General features: G+C 40.8%; 1 protein-coding gene across 3 annotated transcripts in view; it reads right to left on the bottom strand.

Moving 5' to 3' along the window:
* The window catches only part of vav2 (vav 2 guanine nucleotide exchange factor), a 247,970-nt gene that overhangs the window by 32,661 nt on the left and 194,619 nt on the right, over positions 1-20,690 (bottom strand). For all 3 annotated transcript variants that reach the window (XM_080476261.1, XM_080476262.1, XM_080476260.1), the window contains exons 5-8: positions 19,633-19,738; positions 14,878-14,976; positions 12,895-12,963; positions 11,503-11,603 (exon numbers count right to left, since the gene is read on the bottom strand). In XM_080476261.1, coding sequence (XP_080332387.1) covers positions 11,503-11,603; positions 12,895-12,963; positions 14,878-14,976; positions 19,633-19,738 — 375 coding nt within the window. The remainder of the gene's footprint in view (positions 1-11,502; positions 11,604-12,894; positions 12,964-14,877; positions 14,977-19,632; positions 19,739-20,690) is intronic.

Below are 20,690 nucleotides of genomic sequence, written 5' to 3'. Positions count from 1 at the left end.
GAGGATGCCACTGCACGTGGCACACATTCTTCCCGCTCACTCACTGAGTCAAAGTAGGACATTGGCAGGGCCGGTGTAGAGCTAACCCACCCCCCCCCCCCGGTGGAGTTGGCACACCGGCCTGTTAATCTGAATCTTGAGCGGGGTGAGGCAGTGCAAAGAGCTGGCACCCTGGAGTCTGGTGAGGCCTCAGATAGGCAAAGAGCAGCACTGCCAACACACCAAAGCAGTGGTGCAACCAGGAAATGAAGCTACTAATTCATTTCCTGCTTCTTCATTTTTGCAGATGGCGAATTATGTCAATATTTCTGAGAGATCTACAGTGCACTGTAAGTTACTGATATTACAGTGAAGAACTAAATTCTGTAACACTGAGTTACAGAATTTAGCATACTGTGCCTTGAACTACCCAATTGTACCACAAGGTGGTGTTGTGAGTCACCTCTCACTTCAATAAGGGTTAAGTTCACAATTTACACTAGGATACTTTTTAAAAACACTTTGCAAATAGAAATAATCACATTACATTTGTTCTGAATTCCTGCGCAATCCCGTGAAGAAAAAATAACAATTAATTTGTTGCTGGTGTAAAATCTGTACTTATATATATCAGGTGACACTCTGATTGAGACTGATGATGCAGATGCAACTTGTGAGCAAGGTAAAAACCATATTTCCTTTTTTTTTTTTTTTTTAAAGAAACAGTAATAATGTTAGCGCAACAATTGAAGTCCTGCTATGATGTGTATTTTTGGCTTAGAAGAGTCCACCATTAAATGTGTTTCTGGTTTGCACGGAAAAAATCGTAAGTTTTAATTACTTTGATTTCTCAACGATATAAAGACATTCTTTCCCACTAAATAAAGACATTCAAAATCAACCTTCATTGGTTCTTGGTGCGGCGATAAACACATCAGCCACTGTGGGTTATAAATAGATAGTGATACCAAAATTACAGCACACAAACTACCACAACTAATAAGACTCGTTTTAATTTCAATTGATATAATTCAGGGGCTTGAACATGCCGTTCTCAAAGCACGAGAGTGCAAACTCACCAGGCTCCATTATTAATGCAAAAACATCACTCTGAATAAATAATTCTGCTTTAGCAATGTTTACGAGAATGTCAATCCCATAAGGCATTCTGCGTCATGGTTTCCAGGAGAGGAACTCTGCTTGCTAGTCCAAAGAGGTCCATCAGAGAAGATCGGGGGTATCTGAGGACACCCCCCACAGCGAGGCCCCTGTAAGCTGGGCCTGAGCGAACAAGACCCAGATTAAGACTTGATCCACACTCAGGGAGACGGCTCCCCTCGGCTCCGGCTCCTCCAGGACCACAATGTGATTTAGATTAATGGAGGTCTTGATCAATTACAGTAGCGAGGGTTTAACTTCATCAGCTGGAGACACAAATCGTGTAGCTATCGGGACTTAATGTGACATGAAGATCTTCTCTTAACAAGCTGATTCATGACTCAAGTCTGAGAACCATAGTTACGTCATTTTAGAAGTAATCAGAAACTTGAAAATCAACCAAAAGCCGCTACTCTTCACATTGTTGGTTCAGTAAAAAACGGCGAGGCCTCGCGGAGTCCTTGCATGGCTCGTTCATATTCATCGGTGGCTGGCTTTAATAAGAAAAACTCACTCAAAGGGAGCAAATTATTCTTCGCATGGCAAAGACAAGCAGCGAGTGGATGAAAATGATTAAGAGAGACGTGTTTGCTCAGCTGGGTTGTTTTAAGGAAGGCTGCCCCCTTTGTGTGTATTCGTGTTTGTTTGAGCCACTTTCAACGTCATTTCTTTGATCTTTTTTTTTCACTCCCAAGGCAGCTCGGCGACCTTTCAAGAAGGAAAGCTCTAATAAAAATCATTGCTGGGTACCTGATCAGTACCAGATGGCTTCAGTTGTACAGCAATCAGCCATTACATTACGACCACTGCCAGATAAAGTGAATGAGGAGTGGTGATCGCATTGGCATGGCACCTAATGGTGAGGTGGGGGTAAATAAGGCAGCCAGTGACCATTCTGTCCTCAAAGTTGACGTGTTAGAAGCTGAAAAATCCTCAAAAAGCGCACGGTTTCAATCAAACTTTAAGGAACTTTAAGACCAAAATGTGATGATTAAAAGACTGAGTTAGAGCATCTTTAAAACGCGAGCTGTTGTCAGGGGAGACGGTATTAGGGCTGCGCAATATATTATTGTTTTGTTTGTGCTTTGAGATTTGGTCAACCACGTCGCAGTGCTCTTCCTCTTGAAAAAAGTCTGTAGAGACCAAATCAAAAGGTGAAAAAAATCAAGAAGGCACAAGTGTGTGTTCTTCATCAAAGAGGCAAAAAAACCTTACGAAAAAACATCAATGTGAATTCCCAACAAATGTGAATTGAAGGTTTGAACTTAACTCGCTTGGTTCTCTGAAAAATGTGAGTTTCAGCAACATTCAGTGGGGAAAACCTCACGCTTGCTCATTACACAGAGGAGATCTGGGCTTTTTCACTTTACAAGACGGAGAAAGAAGAAGGATATCCTATTTAGTTCCCCATCAAACAAACGTGAAAAACTAATTATCCTCAAAAAGAAATTGTGTAAACAGCTTCAGGAGTACACATGCAACACTCCCAGGCATATTTCAGGACGTGTGATTTTTGAGAGTCTCGGTGAGGCGAGCGCCACATCTGAGGAAACTGAAACACAATCCATGAACAGATGTTTAGCTTTTATAAATTCCATTTTAAAAAAAAGGCCTCTCACCAAAACAGCTTAAAAAAAAATGCTGACGGATAAAAAAAAATGAGTTTAGTGCGTCTTTATCCTTTTCTAAGCCGTGTTTAGTGGTAAATCCATGGTTGGTCACACTTTTATCAATGTTGGAAGCTACCTGTAACAAACACACCAGATCGTCCTCTTCTTGTCAAAGAATCACGTTATGATTTGGTCACACTTTAGTTTTAGTGGTCAACGCTGCTTAGTGACATTTAGGCCCTGTTAACACGACGACATTTTAAGCGAAATGGCATTTTTGCGTTTTCACTTCAGAAAAGTTTTCGCGTTACCACAGCAGCATTTTGGAAATGATATCCGTTTACACAGAAAGTGCAGAATCTGCAGAAAAATGTTGCAGTTATCATGCCAGGAAACAAGTTGGCACTGTTGGTTGTTTTTGTAATTAAACCACACATATATTTATGCAGAGGACCATTCACTATAAATTTGGCGAGAACAAGGAAATTTGCATGGACAGACAATGACGTCAGGTTGTTATTATGGTGACCCTCAAGTATAAAACAACCAAGTCCCGGGAGAATATGGACTGGGAGTCATGACACTCTGAAAGCCGCCATTGATGTTATTGTCTTTGTACTTGCGCATGTGCAGAACAGCTATTGACCACAGATGTGGTCCACATGTACAGTAGCATTTAAAAACGTTTTGTGTTTTCCCCATTTACACAGACTCTGGCTCTGAGCACCATTGACGTGTAAACAAGACACCCAAAACGCACAATTTTCCATTTTCAGTGGAACAGGGCTTTAGGAAAACATGAAACCTTTGGCTTGATTTGAAAAAAAAAAAACAAACAGAAAAAAAAGAAGGTAGGTTAATGTGAGTTACTTCAACATTCTGAACTTATATGACATTTTTATTTATTAAACTTTGTCTCCAGTCAGTTCTAATTGATTTCCCCATAATCAGTACAGCCACTAGAGGTCCTCGCAAATCCCAGGAAGTGCACTACCATGGTAAATGTAAGTGTCTTCTGACGAAAAAAACTAACTATATGTATCTAGAACAATCCAGCATTTACTGCATTCAATACGTAAGGATTAGGTAAATATTTTAGTTTGGCTCCTAAACATCCCACCCAAGGTCACTAAATCCCAACATAAAGCCAAAAGAAAAGATGCCATGCAGTGTGAAAACAATAAAGCCATCTAATAACAGCTTTTGGTCTGAGACTTGAGGGGCAGTCAGCGTCTTTGTGCTCTTCCTTCGACAGTGGGAGTAGAACTAAAGTGCTAATGACACTCAAGCACACTGTGGCATGCAACTACTGTTCCCACCCAGTCGGCCGTAATTAGTCCATGACACAGTGATAAGCGCATTCCTGCCTTGACACACGACTGCGGGTGGAAACTAGTAATTTCCTTTTTTTTTTTTTGTTGTAACCCATTTTCAATAATTGAGACACTTTATTATATGTGGAAGAGAATAGGTGACAATGCTGATGCAAGGATTAGGTCAACCATGACTCTCAACATCTATTAAAAATACTATTCAGGTAAATTAAAACATTTCACTGACTGTTAATTGATTGATTGAAATGTTTATTTCGAATACGAAAACAATAAAAGAAAATAAAATTAACAACAAAGTTTTCCTCTCAAATAATAAATAAATGAACAACAAAAATAAAATAAATCAAGAAAAAAAAACATCGTCAGAGAGTATTCGAAAAGGAGTGAGAAGAAGTAAAAACTTATTTACTCTCACCCCTTGTCACAAATAAATAATATTAATCTCATAAAGAATTGTGTCGGTGTAATTTGATCTGAAGTCATTTGGGAAAGAACATCACCGTGAAGCCAAACGCTGGTGGACAGGCCGTCTTTCAACATCATACAACATATCAATGTTTAACTTCCCAGGTCTGCCTTGATTGTAGAAAATGTCTCTTTGTGGGTTATTTAACTTGTTGATGTGATTTCCACAGGCTGTAAGCAACACTTCGGAGGTTCTCATTGAACAGGGTATTAGTGTGTACCCATCTCCTTTTAACTGAATTACAAACAAGATCTATTATTTCTTCCACATGGGAAGCCGACTCATCCATGCAACAAAGCTAAAATATACAGCTAAAAACAATGAATCAATGGATTAAATTCTATAAAAATGACATTTAACAGTATTTGAAATTTCTACTTCCAGCTGTAAAAAACACATTAAAGACAGAAAATAAATCTAATAAATAAAAATCTAACCATTATGTAGTAACAAAACAGTAGTAATACATATGCAATAGTGAGTAATACATCTTTTAAAGTCTTTTAGTCCTGTGATATGTTCATTTTTGAAAAGCAATACATGTTGTAGCCTACATTGATTGGAGGCTGACATTTGTACTCCAAAAACATTACCTTCAGCTCTAATAATTAGCCCAAGGAGAATTTCTCACAGCACTGTGAAATTCCCAGAACAACCTTATACAGCGGAGAGCTAATGATGCAATTGACGCTTTGCTCCTTTAAATATTTAAGCAAGTAGTTATTGATTCTTTACTTATAAAATAATAATACCTATTACTACAATGTCAAGTATAACTATTCAAAGAATGTAAAGAATGTGTAAAATCCAGAACATTCATATCTTAACCTAAATATCTGTTCCACATGTGATAAAATAAATTGCTGGTGGCATTATAAAACCTTCAGTTGTCCAAATAACCCCCTATTTACAAAAAGTTTTTAAGTGAAAATAGACAACTTTTATTTTGCTTTAGGTGTCCGTTTACAGAGCTAATTTTCAAAAATGGATCACAAGGTGGAAAATGCTCGGGCTCCTTCGTCATGTAAGTGGGCAAAAAACACAATTTCTGGAAACGCTTGGGCTCCATCCCCTGTAGACGGCGGAGGCACTGCGACTGCACATGTGCAACACAATAACCAGCATGGCGGCCTCCAGCGTGGCATGACTCCCAGTCCAAATTCTAGTTTTATCGTCCATATTGGAGTTGTTATAGTTGAGAGTCACTCCAAATAACAATCGGACTTGCTCGTCTGTCCATACGAATGTCTGCCCACTCTTCAATGCTATTGTTGATAGCCTCAGAACATTGCTGTTTAAATGCGAAAATGTGCCTGAAACGAAAACGCAAAAAGAACGCTGCGTTTTCCTTTGAAACATCGTTGTGCAAACAGGGCCCGAGAGAACGTATTTCCGAGCAGCAGCCTTGAAACGGCACGTAGAGACTGCCTGTTGTCGGTTTGGAGTTTGCCAGGTCGAAAGAAAAGCTTCATGTTTTCTATTCATTTGCGTACAGGTAAGACCCAGCTGCGCTGGCCTCTTCCGTAATGAGGATGCTGCCGTGCATGTTATTTCACAGAAAGTGCAATTTTGAGTAACGGCGCCCAGGGCCTTCAGCCTTGCGGAGCCCCATGAGCAAAGTCGAGCGGGTGAGGAAATCTCCCAGCAAAGCAGAAGTGACAGGCTGCGTGGAGCCAGCTAATATTCTCTGACACATGGCATTGGGACCCCCTCACCTCCACTCAACATAGCCAAGCACACAGCAAATGAAGGAGAACGTGGAGCAAAGACCCCCCCCCCCCCCCGCTAAAGAGGCTCATAGTGCAGCCGTGATTAGCTGCTGCACGGATCTCTGGGAGCCAGATTGCTCCGGAAATGATTTGGGGATCGTCGCAAATGAGCAAATCAACAAGAGGGCACTTAGATGCCCATTTGGTTTATAGAGTCCTCTCTGAGGGGCACAGTTTCATTCAGCCCATTTTCTGGCTGTTCCAGGACCCAAAAAGATAAACCAGTGACATTATCAGCATGACATTCACTTTGATGACAAATAGAAAAAAGAAAAAAAAAAAAAAAGGCTTTTCATCTTTTGCACCAACGTGAGAAAAAAAAACATACAAGCACATTGTTGTAAAGGTCACGGGGACTTACAAGCATAGATAACCAAATTAATTATGCCGAGCCAGGTCCTGCGGAAAATTGCCAAGATGCCTGAAGAGAGGGCTGCATGAGTGACTCTAAATCCCACGGTCACTGTTTATTGCCACGGAGAGAGAGAGAGAGAGCGAGAGAGACAGCAGGCCCAGCAGTGGCTCATAATGAGGGAGGTATACATGTCAATCACCAGCAGACAGTGAAAGCCGGTGACACGCAGAATCTGCAAATCTAATGAACTGTTTTCCCAAAATAACCCACGTGTCGCATTTCAGAGAATGTCGCTGAAGGTAAAGAGCAGCAAAGCGTTGCGTGTCAATCGGAAAATTTGCTCATGAATAGAAGAGAAACGTCATGGATCAAAGATCCATCACATAACAATGAGGGGGTTGCATACGTCTATCTTTAGGCTTGTGTATGTTGACGTTTCTCATTTTGAGTCGAGTGGACAAAGCTAGATCTCGTTATCTGAAGCCAGTAGCTTTTGAAACTACCGTTAATACGATTAAATCAAAGAGATCCTTGCAGGTATGAGAGAAAACCTTGTAGCGAGTGTGGATATTGTTATTGGAGCATATTAATGGCCACAACTGTGGAATGAAATGTCAAATCCCTGACATACATGAGTTGCTGACAAACTGGCGGAAACACCTGCATTTCTGAGGCATTTGGACAATTAGGACTCAATTATCTTTGTAGCACACATTTCCTTTTGCATGATAATCGTCATCATTCAGTGACTGGAAGAATTCCATCAACACTTTCAATGACACTGAGTGAGAAGTGTTGTTGCTGTTATTTTCACTGCCTCGCACTCACAATGTGTAAATAGTACATGCACCCCTGAGGAGGTCTTTGGGAGTGTTGGTCTGCAGGACATGGAGAGTCAGGTACATTGGTGGTGTATCTTTCTGTTCATATTTTTTATCATATTTGAACAAGTGAGAGAGGTTGGGGGGTGTTGTGAGGGCAGGGTGGGTTGGACCGTATGTCTATGAAACTCATTCTATAAATAGAGACTGACTGGTTGATGAAGCACTGCTACCTTCAAACAATGGAATGGAGAAAAGGAAAATTGCAGGTTGCAGTGTTACCTTTCAATCATTTATGTAACACCTGAATTTTTTTATTTTAATAGTTCAAAGGGTTTTTTTTTTTTTTAATGTTTTCAGGAGAAAACATTGTTTTTGTGGGTTTAGGAGTGTTTTCCCTGGTTTTATTGTATATCAGCAGCAACAAATTGTGAAATAGGAGCATTTTCAAAGTAGGGATTAGTTGACCAAACAATAAAATATCTTTGTTAGCTGGCTACCACAAATATTTTTGGGTTAAAATTGCCATGCGATTGACTGTCAACAGTAGAAACCACAGATCCATCAGACACCGACGAAGGTGTGTGTGTGATGTGTTTCAGCTACTTTTACACTGCACCATTTTGAGATTGATGACCGTTTACACAAAAACGGCAGAAATGAATAAAAAGATGTAGTTAGCATGTTGGGCCACGGGTTGGCGCTGTTGTTTGTTCTTATAATGAAACCACACACACATGCATGCGGAGAACAATAGGCTATGAACATTAGCAATGGCGGGGTATACGGACAGACGGAAACAGTGCGGTGAGAAGCTGAAAATATAAATATGTCCTTTTGCAAAACCAGCGAGGTTTGTCACTACATTCATGTAGAAACTCAAAACAAGGTAAAAAAAAACAAAAAACCACTGGAAATACACACAACAGCCTTCAGGCATTTGACTACTAACCTATACTTAATTCGATATCATTTACCCAGAGACGCTGTGACGATGGTCACGCCGCAACAATTATGACCTCCGAGAATTAACCGGTTACTTTCAGCCTAAATATATGGTTCTAAATTCGGACGCTGTTTCCTGAATGTTTTCCTACTTATTAAAACATTTGCTTTAATTCCGAAAGAAAATTAGCTGCCATCGGCGTCCCCATTCCAAAGTAGGAGATGTGGCCGCGCAGCGGGTTCTTCATTACTTATTGATGAATCAACCTTGACAGGAGGACAGGATCACTCAGCCTCTAATAGCAGATAATATTGTCCACCGTTTCCTCTTGTCAGACAGGTGAGCTTTAACTGTCAGAGTCGATTTGTCGGACAGCAGCCGTCCTCAGTCCTCAGCTCCAGTCCAGCCATTGCTTTGGTGAAATAGATTCATTTTCTGTGCAGCAGAATCCACTCGGTCTCCATAATTCCTTCAACTAATAATACGCAAATACAAATTAAAAAATTAATAAAATCAAAATCAAATTCTGCTGCTCTGTAATGTGCTTGAGTGTACCTGTGTAATACATTTGATACTGTTTAAGAGTAGTAGTCACCAGTATATCTTAAACTCCATCTAAAAAGAAAATAATAAACCGATTCAACTGTAGCTGATCACGAAAACATTTAAACAATAGAAATGAAAAACATTTCCTATGTCTTGCATGGCCAATGATTAAAACCCTCCCGGCTCTTCGTATGGACCTTCGGCTGTGTGGAGCTGATGTAGGACTGTGTCCAACGACAGCTCAATCAGATGAGCAAAGAGGACAATCCAGTAGGAGCGGATTCATGCTTGTGTGTAATAGAGAGAGAGAGAGTATGTGGCTGCTTCGGACTATTAGTGCGAATACAGTCTGCAGTGTCACAGCAATTTTATGTCATCTGGCCCTTTGAGTCTCGTTACCTATGCAAGCTGAAGTCACTCAAACAAATACTGCGACTGTTGGTAGTATCGGAGGGAGGGACAATTATGGATCACCACACAGTGGGAAATAATGTGCAGTCACGTATGCAAAAACACACACACGCGCGCACACACACACACACACACACACACACACACACACACACACACACACACACACACACACACACACACACACACACACACACACACACACACACACACACACACACACACACACACACACACACACACACACACGCACACACACACACGCACACACACACGCACGCACAGGAGATAGGAGTATTATTCGAGGAGAATGTGCATGGAATCATGACCGGGGCCAGAGCGTATCATCAGCGTCATTACCATTACCTATGGAGCACAGGCACTTAGCGCAGCAGGGAGGCAAATCATTGCTCCCCTCGGGGATGCAAATTATCCCCACGTTGCTCCGCAGCTGGACAAGATGGAGCTCATCGGAGGAAAAAAAACCAAAAAAAAAAAAACCTACTTGCCAAGAAATGTCAGGTTTTCCTGCAATGTTTTTGAATCTCCACTCTGCTCAAATCTACAACCTATCAAGTTATATTTGGTAAAAAATTCTCCATGACTGTTCAAAAGTAATTATTTTTTGCACAAAACTGAACCATTCCTACTGGGAAATCGGATTATTTAAAGTCTTATCCAATATTCAGTCTGTGATTCGGGACTGCTTGTTCTTGAACACAACGTACAAGGGAAATGATTATCTAAGAAAGGTGGATTTGGAAATAGTCAGTTAGGAAATCAAATGTTGTAGACCAGGGGTGTCAAACATAAGGTCCGTGGGCCCACAAGAGGCTCCAATCAGGCCAACGAAACCACCAAGCAATTTTTTTCAATTTTAAGAAATATATAGATTTATTTATTTATTTTTATTTCTTTACAGTAGCGGAAACAACACAACACTGAAGCCCCATTTACATGACAAGATTTTAAGGTGAGAATGTAAAACTTTTGTTGCTTTTTGGGTTTCTGTTTACACGACAGCAGTGCTCAGAAACACTGAAAACGCGACTTTTTGAAAAAAAAAAAAGCTTCCAAGATGGAACTTTTTGAAAACGCTCCGACTCTGTTTGTATGGAAACAAATGAAAATGCAACTTTTCTGAAACGCAATGTGGTACGACTCTCATTCCATACTCAGTCCGTACTTGCCATTGTCAATGTTTAGAGCGTATTGTTCTCTGTGCGCATGTGTGTGTGGTTTCATTACAAAAAAACAGGTGCACCTCGTGGGCTGCCATGCCGACTATATCGTTTTCAGCATGCGGTTTCCGTGTAAACGGACATGATTTTCACAACGCTGCCCTGTAAGCACAAATTTCCTGAAACAGAAACGCAATAACACTGCCTTTTCACTGGAATCATTGTCTAGTAAACAGAGCCTGACACTCAAGCTGAGATATTGGTGAAGCAAGCTTCCTCACTTCAAGAAGACTGGCCTCAAAGCCGAGCTATCAGAGTCCGTTTGTAAAAACATGCATAATGCAACACTTATAGTTTGTATTTTGCACCAGAGAGCATCATTAAAATTTGCTTTATGTTGAGACTGTAGCCATTTTCTACAGTAATTTGTCAGTTTCGCAAAAATATTCATCTTGTATATGCTGCGTCACAACAACAAAAAAACATTTCCATTTAAAGGTTAATATACTCCTATTTCACTGGTCTGGCCCACTCACAAAGAAATTGACGTGTTTTTGGCCCCGGAACTAAAATGTGTTTGACCCTCCGGTTGTACTAGAAACTACAAATTGAAAATATTTGCAGCTATTCATTTCAACTTGTAAAAATAAACTGTAAAAGAAATATACATATAACTGTAAATTTGATGTGATCTGCAGTGTGTATACTCTGAAGGTTTTGGTTGAATGGATATCAGTGTGCTTACATGCTCCCCCAGCTCTTCTGTGAACACAATTTTATTTCAATCCCTTCAATCTTCCCAACTGATACTCGACCGAATGTGAACTCCTGGAAGCAGAGCAGCAAAAAAGATGCCACTGCCTCGAAACAAAAAGAAGACAGCCGGCGCAATCACATTCACAATAAACCAATTTATGAACACTAACCTTTCCTTGAAATCCAGGAAGATCTTCCCGAGGCCGCTTCCTCCGCTCACCATGTTCAGGTCGATGGCTCGCAGCAGGGCAAAGTGGACCCGGATGACATCCTGAATTACGATCACAAACACAATTTGTCCTTCTTGGAATATAGTTGCTTACTTTCTTTTATGCAGTTACATGCGTAATATTTCCAAACTTGTAAATCGTTGCTTTCCAGGAGAAACCGTCCATTGCAGAGTTATGCAACCTGCCACTCTGGAGCCACTTTTAGCCCTTCCTGAAGCTTTCACTGAATTATATCGAAATATTATATTTAGCTTATTTAGAGGTTAGTCATTTTCAAAAAGGGCTTTAGAAAAATAACTAAAATAGGAATATAACTATAACCATCATAAATGGAGAAAAAATACAAAACCTTCAAAAAATGAAATAAAATAGAAATACGTATGTCAAAATAATCCATGAAACTTTGAAAGCTGCTTTAGCCTCATATTGAAGGTAAAAATGTTTTTGCGGTTCTTTTGCTGAAAGTGACAAAAATGGCTCTCTTGGTCATAAAGGTTGCAGACCTCTGCTTTATAGGATGTGCAGCAAATACAAAATGTTCTAAATTATTTAACTTGAATTATTCAGTCCAACTCGATTCTATATCTTCTATAAAACATTTATTTGCAGTAGTATCATGATCGTTATTAAGACATAAAGCTGTTTTTATTCTAGTGAAACGTTAACCTCACCTATCTTCAAGTTTTGTACCATTTTTATATTGAGTGCGGCTCTCGACCAACATTTATAAATAAGTATTTTAATTGTTAGGAAGGTGGAACTGGACACAATGACTCATATCTATTGGGGAGCTTTTCCTTTGACAAGGGACAAACTGTACCGGCTGTATCATTACACGCACAATAGTCTAAAATGAAAAGAAATAATATCTGATTTGAAAATACTACGAAGGAAATGCAGCAACATTTAAAAAGTTAAATTACAAATACAAAAGCTGTGAGCGTCGCAAAGCAAACACAGCTTTGACGAATTATTTGCGGCAGCAGATCCGACAGAAAGTGTGTGGTGTTGCTGTTGTACAATAATTACTGAACATATGTAGGTTTTTACACCCAGAGTTATTGGCCACAAGCCCCCCCCAAAGAGGAATAAAAAGAAATTAAATCGTTCTGTTTCGGGGCGCTGCTGTGATGAGAACACCGAGCCGTGACGGCAAAACGCCGGCGAATAACGAAGCGTGAATTCTGCATACCGGCACGCCGCTAATTTATGGGACGTAGAGGCGACGCGTCCTGTCCTTCACTCAGCCATCCGTACACATATTGAATTATTCACTTGGAGTGAGACACATCCAGGCGTGCTTGCATAGACTTGCTTGAGTGGTTTACTCACCTCGAGGTTGACAAAGATAGCCTCCATGTCTTGTGGACTCAAGACTTGCTTCAACGGGATCATGTAATTCTTGAGAAGAGAAAGGAAAAGAAAAAAAAAGAAGAAAAAAATCAGTTTATAGAAAAATCCATGCCGAATGTGTTAGCAGAATGAAATAAAGCTGGCAGAGCTTTTAGCTGATCTGTACGACTGCGTTTGAAGGACAGGGCAACAAAAAGTTAACGGCGGCGTTGAAGAAAATCGATACCAGGCCAGACTGTAAAAGACACAGGCAACATATATACGGCCATTTAATTTCAGCCCATAACACTGAGTGCGTCATAAATACATACAAACTGGTGTGTGTGTGTGTGTCGCACCTCGGCTCAGAGAGGGAAAACCTGCCCCTTTATTTGTCCGGCGCCGCTTTACGCTTGTCACATTTCATCATGCTAATGATAACAAATAGATCAACTACGAAGCAACCAAAAGATGACAGATTTTATTAACCCCAACTCAATTACGCTTTACGAGTCCTCTGATCACGAGGAGGTTATTTATTCTAATTTAGACTTGTGTTGCTCTTATGCGGGGAAACACGGGAGACACATTTGGCGTAATGAAATTAGTGGAGCAGATGATTTGCGGTGCTCCATCAAATCGCGTATGAAATCTATCAACACGGAAACTGATGCGTTAGCAGCGCCGATCTCGACGATTGTTCGTTATTACGCCCGGAAAGCCGCGCGGATCTGTGTGTGAGTTTACGACACTTTGAGCACGCTGGTTTACACATTAGTTGGCCGGATGAATGCACGAATGCAGGGAAGGTGGACGCTGAATATGGAAATGTTTTTTCCTGCTGTCGAGTGCGTTCTCTGTCCTGAAGCTTTTCTCCACACTGCGTGACTGCTTAAGCTCTTAATCACAGAAAACACAGAAACACCAATGTCCTAAGGTTTAATTCGATCATGCAAAATGTGATAATGCTCGAGATTAACATTTTTTATTTCAGTGCTCTTTCTCTTGCCCCTATTTTACACCAGTATTCGCTCAATTGTTATTTTTTTTAATACATTTTTCAGTTTTTTCCCCCTTCTTTCAATCGTGACTATTTCCCACCTTAAATGTATGTATTCGTTAAAACCATTACAAAGAGGACTTCTGCAGACCGAATGTTTTTTTACCAAAAGGCTGAGAGAAAATGTGTGAAATGAGATTAATCCATCCATCCATTTTCGGGGGTGACAGTCTGAGCACTGTCAACCAGATCACATCGCACCTGATTAAGAACCTTCCTGCAGGTGGTGAGCCCACAGGAAGGTGGCGCCTGGCGTGGGACACAAACCCACTACCCTGAGATCGTGAGTCTCATGCTCTACCAACTGAGCTAGCCGGGGATGAGACTCCAAATACCGTTGTCGTATAAATGCAACAAAGGTTCACTAACCCTATGACTCGTTTTATTGACTAAATTCAGTTTTTCCATTGTCATCATTGTCAAATCTAGGTAATCATTTTGTCATGTCCTCGTCTCAAACATGAGTAAAAGCAATCTGTGGTGTGATGGAAAGTACAAGATGTACTGTTCCCGTTACTTATGGAAGTGACAACAAAGCACAGAACTTTGAAATATTGAGGTCCAAGTAGCGCACAAAGCTGTATTTAACTGCAGCACTTAAGCTTAAATGTACTTAATATGATTCTCAATATTCCCCACACGTACATCCTGGCACTTCTGACATGTGCTTAAAGCCACAGGGACCGGCGTCTCCCGAGGGAGCTGAGCCAATAATAGCCATGATCGATGAGCTCCCTTGACATTTGTGCTCCCCATTCAATGTGCCGATACCTGACATTTCCATGCTGTGACCCCACCCACAGGCCTGAGACAACCAACAAAGAAGAAGTGACAAAAGGAAAAGGAAGGAAAGTCTAACAGCTGGATCCGGAATAGAAAATACACAAAGCAGAATATAGTGATGACATCTAATGACAGCTTACCTTCTCAATGTCCTCTAAAGTCTTGTAGTACTTGGCTTCTGTTTCTTGGATTTCCACTAAGCAGCAGTTTCTCTTGTCATCCTCTGTCATACCCATTTTCTACAGTCGGGAGAAAAAGAAGTCAGCGCAGGCGAACGACACAGTATTTACACACATTTTACATCTGGTCAATGACTGTAGAATTCATGGAATCTTTTTTTATTTTGAGTGTGTTTTATAAATCTGAGCGCACCTCTGCAAACTAGCTGGAGTTGTGTAATCCATCAATTCCATCACTTTGCATTATCAGTAGGAGATAATGTCATCAAGCCTTCCAATCCAATAACTTCTATTGAATCTAAACTGCTTTCCAGTGGCGCCATAATGCAACATTGACAAATTGAATGCAGACTTCATGTCGACTGTGATAGATGACGAGTGGCTTTCCACATCCAGCTTTGCTGATCTCACTAGAATAGTGATTTTATTTCAATAAAAAAAAAAAAAAAGTTTCTTGGTATGTTGTCATGGACATTACTGGCTGCCGGAGGAGGGAAAGTTCATCCAAATATTTGGAATGGCACACTCGCGTGCTGGTCGGGAATAAAACATACATGATGATGTGCTGTAAAGGAGCTTAACCCTAATCATGACTCTGAACGTGGGCCAGATTACCAGTAAAGGGCATGTCCGGTAGTTTGAACTGTGCTCTGAGAACATACTTGATGGAAATGCTCCTGTTTTAACAGAATATAAACCAACAGAAGCTGTGGAGGAATGGTAAAACAGACGCGCTGACTGTCTGCAGCAGGTGGCATGGCTGGAAAAGAAAGATATGGTGTAAATGTTGAATGGTGGGTCAGTCAGTGGGCCGGAGAAACACACAGAATACATGAAGCAGATGTGTGTCATAGAGATGAAGTAGTTCTGCACACATGCTCTTTGTATTTATGTGTGGTAGTTGAGGGGGTTGGTGTTAGAGCAGAGAAAACTAACATTCGATCTTCTTTCAGACTACCACTACATGTGATGTTGGTTATCGATATTACGGCAACATTAAACCCAAAAATCAGTAAATAAATCAGTAGTTCAGTAATATTTTCAAATAATTTTGGTGAGTTTTGTGTTTAAAAGTAGCATATCAGTAAGTAAGTTTTAAAGTCTTAAATGCCTTAAGAGGCTGCATGATATGTGAGGGTATTTCCAATGGCACGGTTGTGGGTTTGATTCCTCATCTCACCCTGTACATACTGTTGGTATGTCAAAAACAAGTGTGTGTGTGTGTGTGTGTGTGTGTGTGTGTGTGTGTGTGTGTGTGTGTGTGTGTGTGTGTGTGTGTGTGTGTGTGTGTGTGTGTGTGTGTGTGTGTGTGTGTGTGAGAGGGAATGAGTGAGTCATGTAAAGCACATTCAGACTGATAAAGGGAAAAATGCACGATATCAATTTGTTTATTTAAGAAAAAAAATCTAATTTAAAATAGACGCAAGAGCAACATAATTGCATTTCTTTCTTTCTTTCTTTCTTTCTTTTTTCTCTCGACACTCTTGTCAATAGTTTCTACCAGCAGCATTTGAAGCACTGATTGGCCAATGAGATGGATCCCAATGAACAGTGCACGGAAACGTCATTTATGGCAGTGCAATAAGTACTCTGCAGTATGTATATCGTGAATGTTGATATCATGAGAATGAGAAATTTTATATATTTTAGATCTTTATTCTGACTACCTCAATTTAACTCAAATGCACCACTTCTAAGGTTTAAAACAGGGGTGTTCAAGTTTGATAACTTAAGGTTCGTTGCCCAAACAGGCTCCAATACGGCCCACCAAACCACCAAGCAAATGTTAAAAATTTCAGAAACATTGATTCCTAGGAACAGCGGACACAACACAACATTGCGACCCGAGCTGAGACATTGGTGATGCTGCACCAAACATTTGAACAAGCATTAGCTTCAAAGCCATGCTGTCAGGTGACTTTGTAAATACTTTCATAATGCAACAGCTATAGGAGAATTTGTTGGACTTTTCACTGTAATTTGCACTAGAAGGTTTGATTGAAATTGGCTTTGTGTTGATCTTTTCAATAATAATTGTTTGTTTTTTGTGAAAATATCAAACTTTTCACCAAAAACACTTTAGGTAGTGTTTAAATTCAAAGGTTATTATAGGGCAGGTTTTCCGGTCTGGCCCACTCAAAAGGAAATTGGGCTGGATGTGGCCCCTGAACTAAAATAGGTTAGACACAACTGCTTTAGAATACTTTAGATAAATGACTTTCATTGAAAACAGCTATGCTGGTAAGCTACAATTTTATGATTTTACTGATCATATGTAGCTCTTGAATTTATAATTTATGGATTATGTTACTGAACAAATCAATTAATAGAAAATCTGATTGGATTTTTGTAAATGGAGCCAGGATGAAGTTAACAACTTGACTGACCTACAAATAAATGTCATCTGGAGCCCATTAGTCAACAAATCATAAATCTCAGACAAAGCGAGAAGAAAAAAGAAAGAAAAACCTCCCCTAACATCTCATGTGATTAGTTTTCTGAATCGAATCCATTGACGTCAGTGCTTGGACAAAAATTGGACACAAAAACTCAAAAAAAAGGCTTTGGATGCAAAACGTATTGTCAAGGAAGCCGCGTGCCGCCTCTCTTAGTGGTGAACAAAATGCGGACGCGAGTGTCATATGTGTGGGCTGTAATGCAAATCTACTCATATATAGGTCATGCAATTAAAGGCAAGGCAATGATGGGAAAAGATACAAACTTGTACATGGGGCATTTCTCATGAGGCCTGATTGTGTCCGTGTACAAACTTGTGCATGTGTGCCAAAGCTTTGAAAGTGAGTCACCCTGATACCCATGGCAGTCCACACACACATAGGCTTCATTTCTCAACATATTTACTCGGCTCTGGCATTGATAAGAGCAGCTTGACTGAGGAATAACTAACTAAGCCATCTGGAGCAGATTTGGCTGTTGATAACTGGAGCTGATGGGGGGGGGGTTTGGAGTGAAAAATGTAAAAATGCCAGTTCAGTGCAGGCCTTAATCCACCATGTAATCAACCAATCAGAGAGGCAGCGCTCCAAAGCCAGCAGGACCAAGTTTGTTTGTCTCGTGCTTTGATGTGGCAGCTGGTGGCGTTCGCTGACGCCGGTTAACGCTGAAGTCACAAGCCCTGAGTCAGACGGTGGAACCAGATGGGGTCTCCACCACCGCTGCCACCGTGCGAGGGTCACTACCCTAATCAGAGGGTCATCCTCCAGGGATGCTGCGTGTTTGTTTTAAAAGAGGGCGTGTGTGGTAGTGTGTGCGTGTGTGTGTGTGTGTGTGCGTGCGTGCGTGCGTGCGTGCGTGTGTGTGTGTGTGTGTGTGTGTGTGTGTGTGTCTCACAGGCTCATTTGGACTCACCTGCATGTATCTTATCTGCGGCATGCGGAAGGCAAAGCAAGTCACAATAATCAGTGGTTATAAAAGAAAAATGAATGAACGTGCTCTGCGATACAGTTGATTATATCTATTTTGTAGTACTGTGTATTTTCTAGATAAATCAATATTTTTTTCTCTTTAAAACCAGGTTCACTGATAAATGTAGGAATGGTGATGAACATGACCTCAAGAACCTCAATAAAAAACATACTTTGCTGTGTAAGCAAATGAGTACACCCTGTTCCCGATCTTAAGTCTTCTTTCGGGCAGAAGTCATACCTTTAGCTGTTTTCTGTAGTCTGCAGTGTTTCCTGCACATAGTTCTAGTTTTCAGATCTTCCCCTACAGAAGTTCATGTCAGATCTTAGATGATTTTTCCTCATCTAACGCTCGCTCACCCTCCATCTTTTTTCTTTTGAGGCATTTCTTACTGGGTTTGCTCATTTTCTGAAGATCATAATATGTTCACGGGCTCTACTCCAGCTTTAGGACAAACACCCTCACAGTACGTTTTTTGGACTGATAAAGAATCCCTGGTTGAATCGATAACGGCGAGTTGTCCCTGAGGGAGTGAAGCGAACCACTAGCCAGAACATTTCTATCTCAAACCTTTACAGTTGGCTCGAGGTCTGGATTCAGTCTACTCCAAACAGTATTTCTGATTTATCACTCGAGACCATCTTATTCCCAAAAGTCTTGTGGTCCGACTATACGTGCATACGTATACTCTGTGTATTAACGAAAAAGGAAATACATGAACATTTGGCATTTAATCCACCAGAGACTAAATCAACATATATCATGTATATCAGGTCAATACACGCTTCGAAGTGCACACGGCCACTTTTTGCAGAACTTCTGAGAATTTCTAATCTCAATACTGCCCCCGAGGCTAACAGACCAGCGGCGTTGCTTCATTAGACTGAAATCTTCATGTGTTTCTAATGTCAAGTATGAATGAGTCTTAAAGAGGCTCCTACATACGGCACCTCCTCTGGAGCCCTTAAGACAGATGACTGAATGAAAGTCAAACAAACTGGTAAACTGTCCAGGGTGTAACCCTACCTTCGCCCATCCAGACAATGCACAACAAAGATAAACACAGACAACTAACCTAGTGTAAGTTAAAGGTGAGTCAATGCACTCCCTCCTAATTCAAAAGAGCAATAATCGATTTGAACTCATTGTAAATTGGAATCACGCACTCAGTCAGTATGACGGTTCAGTTGCAGACCTTCACCAGACATTAGAGTTGCGTTATGACAAACACGTCATTCATAATTTACCGAAAACAAAAAGAAAGAGCAGAGTGTGACACAAACGTCTCACCATGGGTTGTCGTACTTCCACCTTAATGATGTCCTCATAGATGTCGTCGCCATCGTCCTCACATGGCACGCAGTCGTAGATGTCATCCTCACCCAAGTCATGCTCACTGGGGGGAGAAAAACACAAGTGCCCGTGTTAGATGAGCAGCTGTGTGAAACCACAAGGGAGGACTCCTTTTTCTCGAGATGAAGAAGAAGGAAAAAAAAAAGAAAGAAAAAAAAGCTGCCACTTTAAACTTCTATGACAGCTAAAAGGCAGCGAGTAGTCAGAGCAGTGTGAGCTCATTATCTCTCACAAGCCCTGCCTGGAGCGCGAAACTCGTGGGCCAAGGCGAAGGCAACACAATAGCCAGTGTACGCAAACACGAGCGGATCTGCGTTATTAAGTGGCATTTCCCTTTAATGTGTTTATGTTGCTTTGACACCCAGCAGGCTAACTGACCTTTAATTAGGAAAGCAGCCAACAGAGCACAGACAGTTACTGTGGAGAGGAGCATCTTCTGGGAAGGATCCTCATGCTTGGGGTGCTCGCACTGTATCCCCCCTCCCGGTTACTAAAATGCAATTATTGTTTGGGAAACTTAGTGCAGATATCCCAGCAGGAGAACACTCTGGCAACAGGGCCGTGTTGACGTAATTAGTCACAAGGGGGCTTAAAGTCGCAAAACAGGAAATAAACTATTAAATGCTATCAATAAATAAAGGTGGAGTTGTCTGCTAAATAATCGAGGACTAACAGTTTAAGCTTGGCAACACCTTGTTTTGAAAAAAAATAAAAAATCTCAAATTAAGTACACAGAGGTCACCTCAGATGAGTTGTACTGTTGCCATGGAATCAGTGAGGTACACTGTGAAGCACAGCTTGATCCTGTTTACCCTCTATTTGCTCAGGTTTCTATCTTGCCACCTAACCTAACCTAATAATACACAAGCAACTGACATTGAGTTATCTCCAGGCTCATTTATGAAAACTCATGCATGGAGACTATAACAGATCCCATCAGTAAATATGTGGTTTGATTGAATTTCTATTCAAAACATAATGTCATCTACAGAACC

Source organism: Lipophrys pholis, assembly GCF_963383615.2.
Source record: "Lipophrys pholis genome assembly, chromosome: 12".
NCBI classification, from domain to species: domain Eukaryota; kingdom Metazoa; phylum Chordata; class Actinopteri; order Blenniiformes; family Blenniidae; genus Lipophrys; species Lipophrys pholis.
The sequence above is the reverse complement of the archived record's forward strand: the minus strand, read 5'-3'. Positions and strand labels throughout refer to the sequence as shown.